General features: G+C 28.1%; 1 protein-coding gene across 1 annotated transcript; it reads right to left on the bottom strand.

Moving 5' to 3' along the window:
* Window positions 1-6,500: 6,500 nt before the first annotated feature.
* Window positions 6,501-9,817, bottom strand: LOC145841959 (kinesin-like protein KIF23). Its single transcript, XM_082949272.1, has one exon. It carries the CDS (start codon window positions 9,802-9,804, stop codon window positions 6,820-6,822), a length of 2,985 nt encoding a protein of 994 aa, XP_082805398.1. The 5' UTR covers window positions 9,805-9,817; the 3' UTR covers window positions 6,501-6,819.
* Window positions 9,818-16,919: the final 7,102 nt, after the last annotated feature.

Below are 16,919 nucleotides of genomic sequence, written 5' to 3'. Positions count from 1 at the left end.
GTTGCCAAATGTTTTTTGTAAATTTCTCCCAGATTTTCTGTATTTTCCAGGTTTTTAAAAAAACGTGTTTTTTTATATATTTTTAGTACAAAACTAAACTAAAGGTAAAAAAAACTGTCTTAAATAGTGTAACAACATTAAAAAAAAAAAGAACTGTAAAGCTACCTTTCATGTTTTTGAATGTGTTTTTTGATGAAAAATAAAAATGATACCATAAGTTTTTTTGTCTTTACGATAGATTTTTCTTATCTAATCAAAATTTCGTTACTTTACGTGTAAGAATAGTTTAAAATTCCAAGTTTTGTAGTGACTTTTGTTCAAAATTCAAAGTTTTTTCAAAACTTCTCAAGTTCCAGGTTTTTTGCAACCCTGCTTATTTTAAAAATATGTAAATGATTTGAATCATAGTTATAAGACGTGTAAATTAAATTTTTTATTAAAAAATTTTCAAGTTGCAAATAGTTTATACTTTTGTAGTGCTTTTTATTTGCAGGTCTAAAGGATTAAAACATCAAAAAATAGTGTAGATTTCAAGGTATACTTACAATTCCCACCCATTTTTTCTAATGTTCTTAACTAATTTTATTTTTGTTTTTTTATTGTTTACTATCACTGTTATCCCTTACCCGTGTGGTTCTCGGAATTGGCAAGGTAAGTATGATGCGGGTTGAAACTGAGCGGTTTGCTTACATTATGCATATCATGTTTTCTTTTATTAATGATAATAGGCCCGCTCAATTCCTTGGTCGACAATACGCTTTGTGCTTAAAAATAATAATTATAATCAAAATACATAGTTTTAAAAAGAACTTTACAAACATATTGATGCAACATAATAAGAGAACAAACAGAAATGTATATAAAAGATTCACTTATAAATAGATATTTATCTACTAGTTACAGTTTACTTACAATCATAAAACACTGAATGTTTAACTTCCTTTTATAAACTAAGTACAATAAAATAACTTAATCTAAAAAAACAAAATTGAATTTCAATGATTATTAAACTAATGTTATTAATAGTAATTACTGGATAACTCCTTTTTGGATTTAACCGGAACTTAATTTTTTATATCCGGATTTTATGCTATGGATTCGGTAGATCACTAAATTTTGGGAACGGGTTAAAATTGCACGAGGGGACTAAACTGTACGAGGGCACAAAATTGCACGAAGATACTTTTGCACAAAAACAATTTTGCACCAAGGGTCAGTTGCACAAGAGTACAATTGCACGGAGGGTCATTTTTGCACAAGAATAAAAAAAATATATAACTAAAAGATAAATGTAAAAAGAAATAAAGTTACTGACCGAAGGTAAGGGTTAGGGGTAACAGTGATAGTAAAAATAAAAACAGAAAATAATAAAAATTATTATTAAAAAAAAAAAGAATTAAAAAAAAAGAAAATTTACCGACCGAAGGTAACAGTGAAGGGGTAACAGTGATAGTAAAAAAACACTCAAAAAGATATATATGTTTAATAAAAAATAAATCAACCCGTGCAAAAATGTCTTCTTACAAAAGTGTCTTCGTGCAATTTTATCTTTTTGCAATTTTGATCCCTCGTGCAAAGTGTCTTCGTGCAAAAGTACCTTCGTGCAATTTTGTACGCTCGTGCAAATTTGACAGCTAACCTTAAATTTTAGTCGTTTCAGCTCCTTTTATTTATGTTAATATTGTTTAGAAGATTCTAGAGCAGTTGTCTTCACGGAGTACTTGAGAAAAAAGTTTTAGAGATACTTGAGGAAAGTTTTAAAAGTTAAACTAGATATAACGGGAAAATTTTAAATTTACACTAGATACTTTAGGAGTTTATGACAAAAAATAAATTTTAAGCATATTTGAGGATAGTTTTAAAAATTACAAACGATACTCTATTTTAAGTTATTATTAACAAAGATTTTTTTTTGAGAAAAAAAAAACAGTAGTTCAGTTTTTTTTTTCTAACAAAGACTTAGTTTTGTTTTTTAATTAGTTTTATCAATTGAAAACTAATTTTGGCTGTCTTCAACTTAGTTTAAAGATTATAGCTTTGCTAGAGAAGTTAGATTTTATTAAAAAACGGTCTTTATCCAAAAAATGTACATGTCTTACTTATAACGACTATAACCCCTAATTATACTTAGTAAAGTCGTCTTTAACTTTGTACTAAAGATACAGATCATTAGATTATTTACTGAAAAATTTTAGTAATACAGCAGCTTTTTTTAAAACCTGTTCCATTATTTAACATGCTCTAAATTACAGAAGTAAAATACTATTTCACTTTTTAACTTAATAAAAAAATCATAAATACTAACAAATAAGAAAAAAAATTATACAGAAACATCATACAAACTAGCTACTTATGAATGTCGAACATAGAGTTTATAGCTTACAATCAAAACCATAAAATGCTAGATGGAAACAAAATAAAATCTTGAAGTTAAAGAAGAAACTTCTTGACCTGTAAATTTATTATTTAAAGTGTAATTTACAAAACTCAGGGTTGCCACATGGTCAGGAAAAATCAAGAAATCAGAAAAAGTCAGGATAAAATAGGGGGTTTTGAAAAAAAGTCATGAAACGTCAGGAAATCTGACAAAGCTTAAAATAAAGTCAGATTTTGTCAGTTTAAATTTACAAAGTTCCTTGTTTTCCAAAGCCTTCAAACGGTAAAAATTAATTAAAAATCCTTTAAGTCAGAAAAAAATTGCAAATTGTAAAATTTACAAAACTATTTAATTTCCAATGCCTTCAACTTGTATAAATTAGTAAAATATCCTTTATAAAACTGCAAAATTTTTCTATTAACATATTGAACAAGCATACAAGAACGAGCAATTTAAAAAAATGAGGCAAATGATTTTAACTACCAAGAAAATGAAGCGGAATGCAGACCAGATGAAGAAAACCAATTCATTAGATGAAGAGGTCGAAGTGCTAATAAAAAAACGGAGAAAATAAATTTTAGTTTATATATTAAAAAAACAGTGTTTGATTAAGTTCTTTATTTTTTTAAGGTTTTAATTGTAAAAGATCGTTATTGTTTTAAGGTTTTACTTGTGAAAGTTCATTATATGTTGTTTTGTTTATTTAGATACATTTATGCTAGGAGATGCAAAAAAATTGTGTTTTTTTTCAGACAACCTGTATTATAAAGTAATAATACAAGTATTTTGCTGATAGAGCTGTTTATTGTAATTACATCAATCATACAAAGACGGTTCAAGTATTGTAATGGAAGTTTTATGATTGAATTCAACAAAAAAAAAAGTTGTTTTAAACAGTATTAAAATTAGATTGAAAGCTTTATATAGTTTTAAGTATTAGATTTATTTATATGGTATTAGAGTTTGAATTAAGAGTTCGATTTGAAAGGTCAGGAAAAATTTTGTAAAAAGTAAAGAAAAAGTTAGGAAAAGTCAGGAAATTTTTCTCAGCTTAACCTGTGGCAACCATGAAAACTACAGTCAACATAAAAATACAAGTTTACAATGTTCTTGATCATCAGGAAAAAACTTTTAGAGTATATTTAAATAGCACATGGTAAAAGAATAAAAATACGTACAAAACTAAGTGCTTAAGTTCACAATTCAAACTTCAATGAGATTTATATGCGAAAAACATAATTGGGAAGCTTTACAAAATAAAGATCGAGTAAAACTAACTAAAATGAAACCTGCTTAGCGGAACATGAAAGTATTAGAAAGTCATTTTTGATTTAAAGATTAGTCATTTTGTTTTGATAAGTAATAATATAAACTTTTTTCTTTTATGTTTTGTAAAGTTTATTATCGTGGTTCGTAAACACTGCCTTGTGCATAAAATAATGTGTACATCAAGAAGCTCAAACTATTAAAATGTTTATATTTATTTTGATTTTAAGTATATATGAAAACAATTTATTTAATATTGAATAAAATATATTGACAAGTATCCTTTTATCTAAAGGATTTTTTTTACTCAGACTTTTATAGCCTACTATACTATTTAAAAACACGAACACCCATTAAAACGCAACCATTAGTACGATTTATAAACTTTACTTTTCTCAGTTTTGTTTTAATACCATAAAAATTATCCACTTGCATGACAAAAACTTGTTGGAACCTTTATTTATTATATTGCAACTAAGTCATTCTATCTATAATATTTTATTTTTTTACACTTTTTTTAATTAAACTTCCTTACTATAAAACTGAACAATATTTTTTTTGATACTCATTTTTTTCACCTATCTTGCCTAAAATTTAACTTTTAAACTATGGGTGAAATTAATTAGACATAAAGTTATGAAAAGATTATACAAAATATAAACTATTTTTGAGTAAGTGGATTTAATTATATGGCTTTTAAATTTGGTTAAAAATATAAGTTATCTAACTAATAATTTAAACCCAGCATTTGTTATAAGTGAAACATTTTTTTTCACTTACTACAATAGCTATAAAAATACTTCGTTTCTAAACTTTTTATACAGTTTGGTTATAACTTGACCTCACTAATGTAAAACATTTTGTTGAAATAAACTTTAAAAATTACGTACAAAGATCTATAAGTCGTCTTGCATAAATCCCTAAAATCTGAATACTAAACAAACAAAAAGGTGTTCAAAAATCATAAGCTTGTTTTTATGAAGTAAAAAAATTCAAATGAAAGGTTTTAAAAGAAGAAAATAGTGATCTAAAAAAAAGCCTTCTACCGATAAAAAATACTTTGTGACAATTGATAAAATATTTTTAAATAATTAGAATTGAACTGTTTTAAAGAGTATTCTTTCTCACAAACGAAAGCAAGACATATTAAAAAATAAAAGTTTGAAAATCAAAAAAATATGTAATGTATTTTAACGAAAACTAAAGAAGAAAAAATGATATGACAACTAAAGACTTTGATGCAAATATACCATTCTTTTAATTTTGAAGATGTAGTGCTTCAAAAAAAGAAATAAGTGTTCTGAAATTTATTACTGTAAAGTTGTTATATGATGACAAGTAAAAAAATATATTTCTTGAGCACTTTTGAAATGTCTAAAATTCAACGATACAAGGTTGACACTCATTAAGACAGGAAAGAAGTAATAAAATGGATGCTACTTATTGTTAAATATATGCAAGCTAGCTCTACTTTTAAAGTCTTTCCTTTAAATCTAACTGAAACTAATCCTAACCCTGCACGACCATTAACCTATAAGACATTCTGGGACCTGATTACGTCCTTATCAATTATGAAGTTGGTAAACCTCTACTATTAATCTTTTAGTAATTAAGTTTAACTACTACTTAAATTTCTCGGATTTAAAAAGTTAAATTTTATTGTATATTTAGACTAGTTTGTAGTGACTGAGGTTTGTAATTATACTTTAAAACATAGTGTTAACCAAACATTTTTTTTTACAACAGATATCTTATATATAAACTGTATGATCAATTTTAAATGTGCAAGTAGGATAAGTAATGTTCGCTTATGATATTTGAAAATAAATGTCGATTGTTTTTAAGAAAAACTCAAAGCAATATTAAAATAAAATAGTTTTACTTATCTGCAAGTAATATTATAAACATATTTAAAACGCTTTAGTTTTATTTTTTAAGTAACCTTCTTATAAAACTTTAACTTATATTACGACAATTTTTCTCAAAACACCTGCGCATTAATTGTAAAGCTCAGCGCATTTTTGAAGAAAAAATCAATGCAAAATTGCTTTAAGCATGTGGGCATAATAAGATTGAGCCTTTGAAATTTTGCTATAATACTAAGCTGAAGTTTAATAAAACTAATTTTCTAGAACCGCGTTAGTGACACTAACATTATGAAACTTCCTCATAGTGTTTTACAACTACGTACAACTAAAGGCTCAACTGATAATCACAAAATTCAAAGAAAGTAGTTGTAACTGTTAAGATTGGGTGACTATCTAAAAAATATTTTTATTCTATAGAGTAGTCTATTTTAGTTATATAAACACTTTTGTAAACTTATGTAATTGTAGTACTTAGCTCCAAAAAAATCAAGCTAGGGGAATCTTTTTGACAATTAAGTTTCCTTACCCCCTACGGAAAATAATACGCGTCGCCACTGATTCTTTCTGAACTACTTTCTATTTTAGCGGATCTACGTAAGCGTAATAACAAACTTAAAAGTTAATTAAATTCATTTTAATCTTGTGATAAATTTATAGGCTGAAAATAAGTAATAAGTTTTGTTATTGTTTTAAATTTTTCATAACTTTAAAACTACTGAAAGTTTACACAAACTTATTCAACTGTATTCTATTAATAAAACATGTTAGTAATCTGTTACAAAGTATCAAAATAACTTTAATCTTGAATATAAAATTTATTAACTCGATAGTTTTAAAACGTAAGGTGAGGTTATTCTAAAAATCGATTACAGTATACTGTACCCTGTAAAAATTAATATTAAAAAATTTTTTGTTCAAGTCTATAACAATTTTACAAAAAAATAAATCAATAAATTTGTTTAACTTTAAAAGTTAATTTGAAAACAGTGTAAGAAATTAAACAAGTGTAACGAAGCGTTGTATAAGAAAAAAAAACTAAAAAAGCTAAGTACGTTTTAGATTAAAAAAAAGCAGCAGATGACTGGTATTTGAAGACACTAAAATTCGATTGTGCATTGCTAAGCTAAAAAATGGATTGATCATATCTGTTTAAGCTAGCAGCAAAATTTAAATCACACAAGTTAAAGGGTTTTGTTAAATGAAGTTACAGAGTAAAATAAATATGTAAAACTGGTTGTTCAATTCTAAAAAAACTAGAATTTTTAAATCTGAGTAAATAAAAAACATAAATAAGAGTATAAAGTACATTCAGTTTTTAGATCTTTTAGTTTTAGGCGAATTCTGTTGGTCCAACACACGTGCAGTCATGCTGCTAATTCCGTACGCGCATCTAGTCTCAACATCAGTCCAGCTTGACTGTTCGCTGTCAATGGCAGACGACGGCCGTTTTTGTCTACGGTTCCCATCTCCTGCTTCTTCCCCGTACGATAAATTCTTTGGATCTTCTTGGCCGAGAGTTTCAACATCAACAAACTGTACTTGGTGACCGCCAGTTCTAGTTTGAACCACTTGACCTTTGAATAGCTGCGTTTCAATTTCACCAGCATTTGTTTCATGTTGATGCGTGAGAACATACTTATCTGATCGTGCAATGTCTTTTGGTGCAGGATTGCTTACTCTTTTCTGCTTAGCAATGGAAGGCTGGAAAATTGTGTCAATAGGAACAGTTGTATCAGGCATGTGATTGAGCCAGCTTCCAGCTTTGTTTGCAGAGTTTTTGTGATTTGCAACTGGAGGACAATCGTTTCGTAAATTAATTTTACCAGTCTTTTTTGAAGATCTGCTTTTTCTTGTGTAGGAGTTTTCATAAGATTTTTCAAAATCAAGCTTTGGAATTTCTACAGCTCTACTTGATGGTTCTGCTGATTGTGATCTACGTGATTTCATTGAAATTTTTGAGCTTGTATTTGGAATTTGCCCATCATCAAAAACGCGATTCTTACTAAGATTAGACTTGTAAGATCTTGAAGTACTTTTACCAGACTTAGCAGAGTAAGAGGCAATCGGACGAACTGACCTAGGAGTTGGTATTGGTGTTCGAGGAGTAGGCTGAGGTACAAATGTGCAAGATGGTTTATGTACTGATCTGTGCGTTGAAATTTGGGATTCTGATTGATTAATTTCTGGTTGGAAATTCTTTTCCCCTGAATCCCCTCTACAATTGCTCCTAGGTGGCACAATGCTCATTAGTTGACGTAATTGTTCATTTTTAGCCCATATTTGTTCTTGAGCAGACATTCTAGCATCATGTACTTGTTTTTTGCATTTTTTTTCTATCTTTGCACGTGTGTTGGCTACAGCACCATTTATTTTTGTTTCAATTCTTCTAATATCTGTTTCAGAAGACTTAATTTTCAAATGAGCCTCACTCACTTGATCTTGAAGAGTTTTGTTTTCACTTTCAAAAACTTTAGTTGTTTTTGTCAAAACTTGATTTTTTGATTCTAGCTTGCGAATTTGACGTTCAAACTTTTCAACATTTTTGTTTGCTTTTGTAAGGTCAACAACTTTATCTTTTAACTCAGAATCCAACCAACGTTCATTTTTAACAAGCATATTTAAGTTATTTTGAAAAAGCTTACCCATTTTATCAGCTTTTAGAAAATTCTTTTTGTACGACTTTACTTTACATTTAAGATATGATATAAGGTTTACTACTGTTTTATCATCATCACAACTTAACAATTCTGTAGAAGGAAAGTCCTCAAAAACTGTGAAATTATTAAAATTTTGGTCAACAAATAAAGCATTGCTTGGATTTGATGGTAAAGGAGAAACATCAGAACTCATTGATGCTTTTGAGCTACAAGTATCTATGGACAAACTTGGATAAATCTTTAAAGCTGTTCTTTTTTTCAAGGATCGATTTGACATATTTTTACGTTTTCTTTCAGATTCACTTTTGTGTTTCATTTCCTGAATAGCTTGAAGTTTCTTTTTAATAGTTTCTTTGTCAACACTGTACTTGTCAGCTTTTTTAACTTCAACTAGTGAAGCTACTTCTGAAAATTGCATAACATGTAAATTCTCTTCAAATTCATCCACGCATGGGTTTATACAAACAACCATTTTAACCTTACCATATCCTTCAAAAAATCTTTTGAAGAGATGAGTGAGCTTTGAGTTTCTGTACTTAACATGTTCATTAACTTGGTTTTGTTGGTTATACCTTAATTGCTCTAAACAGCGCCTTAGAGTCATCAAAGAGCAATTTATATTTCCAGACTCTTGCAATCTTTTTCCCCTGTATGTGCCTGTTCTGGACGACCTTTCACTGCCAGCCAGGTCTACAAGTGATAGCTGACTAACATTAATAAGAGACTTCTCAGTGAGGATTTCTTCTCCCATAGGGTCAAGAGGTGCTTGAACAAGTCTAATTGTTAAAATACTATGCGATCGACTTGACTCTGTATTTATCTGGTTGCTAGCAACTTTTTTTCGTTCTTGCCCATGTTGTAGCAAAACAAAAGCATCCTCAGTTGTTTTAATTTCTACTTCAGAGCTTTCTGATACATAGACACATCTGTCCCTATCTTCTCTTAATCTTAATGCTGGTGGATTTTTGTAATGACCATACTGGTTAGGCGGGGTATCTCCTAATAAATCGTAAACAAAATCATTATAAATTTCTATATAAGACATAAACACAGCATATTTATAATCTTTTTTTACATTTTGAGACTGCCTGTACTCCAGATCATACCTGGATGCATTTCTCCTTGCTTTAGGAGTTTTTGCAATAGTATCCAATAAATCTTTTGAGAAATAAGGTTTTGAAGTCTTGTTGTTGACTTCAAATCCATTAACATTGTCACGTACAAAAGTATACTTTGGAGCTTGAGCTTTTCCTAATGAATTAAAAATCATATCAAGACAACGGGGTAAAAAACCTGGTTCCTCAACAGTCCCAGCCATAGTGTATGTTTTTCCAGAATTAGTTACACCATACGTAAACAACAATCCATTTTTACCATCAATCAGATCTTCAACCATTGGACTTGCAACATTTTCAAATAGTATTTGTTGATTTACTGCTTCACTGTATATGTCAGAAAATTTAAAATCTCCAGACCTCCGATCATTAGGAGGTCCAACTAAACGCAAAACGTTTCCATCAACAACTTTTACACACTTTGGTTGACTTTCATCATCTAATTGTCTGATTCTTACAGACACTTCAACAGGTTCTGTAGGTGGCTTCTTTAATAATCTATCATATTTAGATTTTTTCATTATACTACCAACTAAATCTGTGTAAAATTTATTTTTTAAAAGAATATGTAATTTTTTAAGAATTCCAAATGTTTTTGTGAGATTTCTTCCAGATTTTTATAAGTACAAGTTTTTGGGTATTTTTAGTTTAAAATTAAGGTAAAATTAAAAAACTGTGCTAAGTACAGGGTTGCCACTCGTTTTTTAAAAATTTTTCCAGGTTTTTAAAAGTATACATCTTTGGGTCTATTTTTAGTTTTAAGTAAATTTATATATAAGAAAATGTGTTAAATAGTATAAAAACATTGAAAAGATACTGTAAAGTTACTTTAAATGTGTTTTTTAATAAAAATTTTTTTGATAATGACAAAAAAAATCTTATTTATATGATAGAATTTTTGTGTCAAATCGAAATTTTACTTCTGCAAATATTAAAACTATTAAAAATTCCAGGATTTTTCCAGATTTTTTGATCAAGGTTTTTCCAGTTATTTTTGCCTAAATTGTCTAATTCCAGGTTTTTCAAGGTTTTTCCAGGTAAAGTAAAATATACCCTGTAAGTAGTATAACAACATTGAAAAGATACTGTAAAGCAACTTTAAATGTGTTTTTTTAGTTCAATTATTTTTTGATGATGACAATTTTTCTTATTTATATGGTAGATGTTTTTTGTGTCAAATAAAAATTTTACTACTTAACATTTAAAATTCCAGGATTTTTAGCCAAAATTGTCCAAATCCAGGTTTTTTGGCAACCCTGTGTGGGATAAATATAAATAAAAACAAAGCACAAACAAAAGTTAATTAAGAAAAAACTAATAAAGAAAAGTTAACTGATAAACTTGATGTTTTTAAAAATGTAAAAAAACTTATTGTAATGTTTTATAAAATTTTTGTTATAAAAATGTTACATGTATATAATGATAATGAGTAAAATTATACAAAACTTCAAAACTTGAAGCCGTTTGTACAACTTGTTTATAGAATAAAATTTCAAAAAATAATAAAATAAGCTGTGGATATGATGGGGGACTACAATGTTCAAGTTACTTTTTATTTGTTATGCAATTCTTCCTCACTTATCCTCCCATGTTGGGCGAGCTTTATTTGTAATTCGTGCGGGAAAACTACAAATATTGTATTTTTCCTAATAAACTACTTCTTTTATACTAAGCAATGCATACACAAAACAAGTATTAAATTTTCCTAAATTATTTTTAGCATAACAAACTATTAAAACAGACAAAGAATAAAAACCAATACTTAAATTGATTTTAAAAATAATTTAACAAAAATAAATTATGCCAGAAACAGTTTAACAAATATCAGAACACTTTCTGAAAACAGATAGAATGGAGGTTTGTTTGACAGAATTTTCTTGATTGTTAGCAGAAAACTTACAGAATTGATGAGTTGTGACTAGTGATGTACCGGACTCACTATCCGGGTCCGGCCGGATATTGCCATTTTTGTCTGATATCCGGATCCGGCCGGATTCTAATTTGAAAAAAAAGTCCGGATCCGGTTCCGGCCGGATTCTAATTTGAAAAAAAAGTCCGGGTCCGGTTCCGGCCGGATTCTAATTTGAAAAAAAAGTCCGGATCCGGGTCCGGCCGGATCCTAACAGAGATCCGGCCGGACCCGGATCTAGTTAGTAAAAAAGAGCATACTAAAAAGTATTTTTTCAAAAACAAACCCTGTGTAAATTAATAAGAGTCATTTTCGTCAGTTAAAATTAAACACCTACCGTGATTCGCTCATTTTGTACACCTGACTAATTTACATTTGTTTACATTTAAACTATTAAACAAACATTTCATGAAATGCAACTCTTTATTTATGTTGTAAAATTGAAAACTTTGGAATGTATACTTGCATTATTTATTGTTTTAAGTTGAGCTGAGAGAATATTTAGAGTTAATACGGTTGAATGTACGAGCCAATGAGAGTCATATGACGAAATGTTTCAAACTAAATACCGATGCAACAAAACATCAGAACATGACGTTTATATATAAGCAGTTAGTTAGTTTGGTGTGTAGCTTGAAGCAACAAAATATCTAGAACGTTTTTGTGAATGCTTATTGTAAGTAGTGTTTTGTTTTAAAAGTTAATATTTCAACAGGTGTTCAATTGTTTAAATATTTAAGCCAGATTTATAGTTTAAAAGTTTATTAAAAATCTTACTTTTTCTTGTTTACTAAAAGTTTTATTTAATTTTTAGTTTATTTTTAAGTCTTTTGATATAGATTTAAATAACTTCCAGTTTTTAAAGTGTTACCAAAGTAATAAATAATTTTGTATATGCTAGTATTTCTTGTTGTGCTTTATATAAAATATTCATCACTCAAAACTGTCGTGTCTGATTATAGAAAGTAGTCTCAGTCAGAATTTAGTATTTGTTAGATATTAATTAAATAAGGTAGGATTTAATTATGATGGGTAGTACTAACAAGTAAAGTGTACCACAATCAGTCCACAAATTTACTAACAAATTGTCAACCTTTGCTAGCTGTTCTACTGACTATTAGATTAAAGCAATTTTTTTCAGTTTTTAAAAACTTATTCTGAGTCAGGCTTGTTTATACTCACTTTAGCTAGATTTATTGACTTAAACAGTGGCAACCCTGCTAGTTTGAAAATTTTTGGGAATTTTAGAAAATCTTGGACTGCCTCAGGCTAGTTTAGTTTTTTTATAAAAACTCAGGCTAGTTTTCTTTTAGATTTTGAATGAGTTTGAGCTGATCCAGTTTTCAATATATTGTAATTTTCTAGTGTATTTTGTCAAGAACTTGATTTCAGATTTTTAATTGTAAATAACACCTAAATTTGTAAACCTTGTGGCTAGCTGTTCTATTTATTATTAAATTAAAGTTCTTTTTTTTCAGTTTTAAAAAAACTCGTTCTGACTCAGGCTAGTTTATTCTAGTGATGTACCGGACTCACTATCCGGGTCCGGGTCCGGCTGGATATTGCCATTTTTGTCTGATATCCGGATCCGGCCGGATTCTAATTTGAAAAAAAAGTCCGGATCCGGTTCCGGCCGGATTCTAATTTGAAAAAAAAAGTCCGGATCCGGTTCCGGCCGGATTCTAATTTGAAAAAAAAGTCCGGATCCGGTTCTGGCCGGATTCTGATTTGAAAAAAAAGTCCGGATCCGGGTCCGGTACATCACTAGTTGTGACACACTTTCTGGTGTGGCTTCTTGTTGACAACTATAGTAAACTAAATAATTATCCATTCTTTAATGTGGCTTAAGCGTGAGAGAATGGATACTTAATGTTTGGGATCACTTTTGTCTTCAACACCCTCTCTTTTGTTGTCTCCATAAATCAGTGCAACGATTCCTTGCTCTTCCATGTGTTCCATTTTGTTGTTCCAGCTCCTCCTTTTTGGCATTAACCTTTTTAAAATTTCCCCTTGCTTCTCATAACGTTGTTCTAAGTTGACTTGCCTATACTAAACTGGCTCGTTATAATAGATTTAGGCACATTCTTTTTGTCATTTTGCAAACTTTTAGCTTGTTTTCAATTCTAGAGTACCTTTTTTTTACTGTCTTCTCAATTTTTTATACCAGATAAGTTTACTGAACCAAAAGTATGTAACTTACTTTAAAAATTCAGAAAAGCTTGCAAGTGAACAATAAAAAACTTTTTTACTTACTGAGCACAAAAGCTATGAATTATGCTAAAAAAAATTAGAATTATGACAGAACTATAAACTGCTTGTTAAGTTATAAAAATTTAATTAATTGTGAATTTAAAGTAAAATATTGAACTTAACTTCAAATTTTTAAACTTGACTACCAATACAATGTTTCACTCATTTCAACAATTTAAGCAACATCTTAATTGTTAATAATAATTTTTCAAATAGAAACTATTGACGAAAATGTTAGAAATATTATTTTTCTTACTTACAAATTAATAACTTTTATTCTTAATTTTAAAGTTTTAAGTACACAAAAACATTGATTTTAGCTGAACTAAATAAGTCTACTTATTGACAAAACCGATGGGAACCAGAAAAGTAAGGGCCAGATAAATGAGGAAGCTACTCATTTTCTATTAGATTAAAAATCTATTTAACTTAGTTTAGTTACAGATACAATCATCAGATTATTCATACAGATCAATTAATCATCTGGTGTCCAGGTTATATAAAATAAATTTTACTAAATAGTTAAGACTATTTTGCAGAAATAATAACAAACTTCCTGACCAAGTAGTCATCATATATTTAAGTAAAAAACTTTTTTTTTTTTTCAAAACCATAAGTATATTTTTTAACACAATGTATATATGCTTAAAGACATAAAAAAAGTTAACTTTTTTTTTACAATTTGATTTATTTTATTTAGTTTTTACTAAGCCACAAGATGCTTTTTACAGATTTCAAAATTCAAAATAATTTTTGAGATATTTTATATAAATTGGAAAACTGCTATTTTATAAGAAAAAAAAGTTTGTTTTTTTGGTAAAAAAATTTTATTTTTTAACTTTAAGAAAAAATTCTGACAGTATTTTTTGAACATTGCAAGGAAAATTTACAGAAAATTTGAGGTAGTTATCTCAAATAACATAGTAGGAGATAGATTTTTAGTGATTTATATTTATTAGCCGTTTTAGTTTGCGCGTCCCATAAGGAACCTATTGTTGCCTCGGACTTTGATTGGCTATATCTCAAAAAATATTTTTAACTTTTTTAATTTTGTAAAAAGCATCTTGTAGCTTAGTTAAATCTAAATAAAATTAAATACTATATAGCACCTGGTATATCAGTCTACATTACAACTTAAAACAGGGTCGCCATATTTTCTAAAGAAATTTCTTTTAGGTTTTCTGAATTTCTTCAACATATTTAAAAGTACACATTCTTGGGTCCATTTTTAGTTTAAAGCTAAATTTAAGGTTAAAAACTATGTGCTAAGTAGTATACAGGGTTGCCACACACTCAGGGAACTCAGGGAATCTCAGGGAATTTTCAAACTGTAGAAAATCTCAGGGAAACTCAGGGAATTTTGGCATTTTTCTTTTAACTCAGGGAAACTCAGCGAAGTTTTGATTTTCTCTCTAAATTTCAGGGAAGTTTTTGAAAATCTCAGGGAAATTTTTTTCTAGATCTAGAATGAGGTTTAGTTAATCCAGTTTCAATACTTTGTTCAAAAGTAGTAATTTTTATTATTTAAGTGGTTATTTAGAATTTTTTAGCCTTGCGGCTAGTTCTTCAATATTCTTAGTATTAACATTGTAGTTTTTTTAAGTTTTAAATTTATATTTACTTAAGTAAAATCAAACAGTTTAGAGAAATGAAAGTTGTTGTTAACTATTCATTGAAAAGTTCTAATAAACTTTTTATTTTTAGTTACTTATGTAGTTTTAAAAAAACTATGTTGTACTATTAGTTCTTATTTTTTAAATAATAAAGTTATTTGTTATTTGTTTACAACTACTTGTTTTCAGTAAAAAAAATTAAAATGAATACAGATTAGTGTTGTATTACTTTTGTTAAAAAAATAGAGGTTAAATTTTTGTTTATAAATAATAATTTCAAAAGTAGTAGCGGTAATGGTAATTAATTTTTTAGTGTGAATGTTTTAATATAATATCCCAATTTTATAATAATATCCCAAGCAAGTATAAAAATTTAACAAGAGTCCTTGAGGCTGTTTTTGTGCTTCACAATGGCCAGGCAAGTGTTGAACAGGGCTTTAGCTTAAATAAGGAAGTAATATCAACTAATATGGGAGAGATGACAATAAGGTCCCAAAGAATGATCAAAGATCATCTATATGCAAACAGTCGTTTGCTCCAAGCACAGTTGAACTAAGTTCTGAATTGTTAAAATTTGTAAAATCTTCTAGGGCCCAATATTTGGCATATCTTGAGCAACAGCGCTTTGCTAAAAATGTTCCAAATAAAATTGATGCTTTGAGCAAGTTAGGAGAACAAAAAAGTAAACTTACAAAGCAACTCAAATGTTTGAATGAAGACTATGATAAATATACTGCAGATGCCAACAAACAGTCTGATTTAGAAGCAATGAAAGAATTATTAGCAAGAGGAATAGCTGCTAAGGACAACGCAAATAAACTTGAAAATAAAATTAAAACTATAGATTTAGAAATTGCATACTTAAAAAAACAGTATTAAGATTTTTTTATTAGGTAATGTGAAATTGTTTTAAAATCAAAATTATGTTTTCAGTTATTTAAAATAGATTGTGTATGAACATCTAAAAAACATAAAAAAAATTTAATTTTAGATTATTTTGTATCAGTTGTTAGGTATTAAGTTGTACTTTGATATGAGATATTTCTTGAGCTATTTCTTTAAACTTTCTTTTTGCAGGTTTTTTTACAATAATGTTAAGCTTTTAAGTTTTATTTACTGCATTCAGAACAGTTGCTAGGAAAGACATACAAGTCATAATGAAGTTATTATGTATGCATTTAAGTGAGTTCTTCATGTGAAATTATTATTATAGTATAATTAAATTTTGTCAATTAAAATGTCAAACAAATTAAACTTTATTCTTTTATGTAGAAAGTTAACTAACAAGTTTACACAAAGTTGTGCAAAAATTTAGTTTTTAATTTTTAATTGGTTTAAACCTTTTAAGATTGAGTTTTTGAAAACAGTTTTTTTCATAAATTTAATGCAGAAGCATACACATACAACCTTCCTTTTATTATTAAAGAAGAAAAATGAGAATGAGGTATTAATAATTTGTGTTAGAAGAGAAAAAATATTTTTTAAGATTTGAAAAATACTCAGGGAAACTCAGGGAAATTTAAGGTTACTCAGGGAAATTTTTGGTCACTCAGGGAAGATTTTTTGGCTCAAAGAGTGGCAACCCTGAGTATAACAACATTTAAAACATACTGTAAAGCTACTTTAAATATGTTTTTTAATAAAAAAATTGGATGATTGAAAAAATAATAATCTATACAATAAGATAGATTTTTTGTGTCAAATAAAAGTTTACTACTTAACATGTGAAAATTGTTTTAAATTTCAGATTTTTTAGTGATTTTTGTTTAAGATTTCAGTTTTTATTTTTTTTAAATTCCAGGTGTTTTTGTCTTAATTGTCAAATTCCAAGTTTTTTTGGCAACCCTGCTTAAAAAAAATAGTT

This window comes from Thalia democratica, chromosome 8 (assembly GCF_965202585.1).
Source record: "Thalia democratica chromosome 8, ktThaDemo2.hap1.1, whole genome shotgun sequence".
Taxonomy (NCBI): domain Eukaryota; kingdom Metazoa; phylum Chordata; class Thaliacea; order Salpida; family Salpidae; genus Thalia; species Thalia democratica.
The sequence above is the reverse complement of the archived record's forward strand: the minus strand, read 5'-3'. Positions and strand labels throughout refer to the sequence as shown.

Bases quoted from the DNA above. Each gene is read 5' to 3' on its own strand.
- LOC145841959 (XM_082949272.1), bottom strand. From the start codon at position 9,804: ATGAAAAAATCTAAATATGATAGATTATTAAAGAAGCCACCTACAGAA.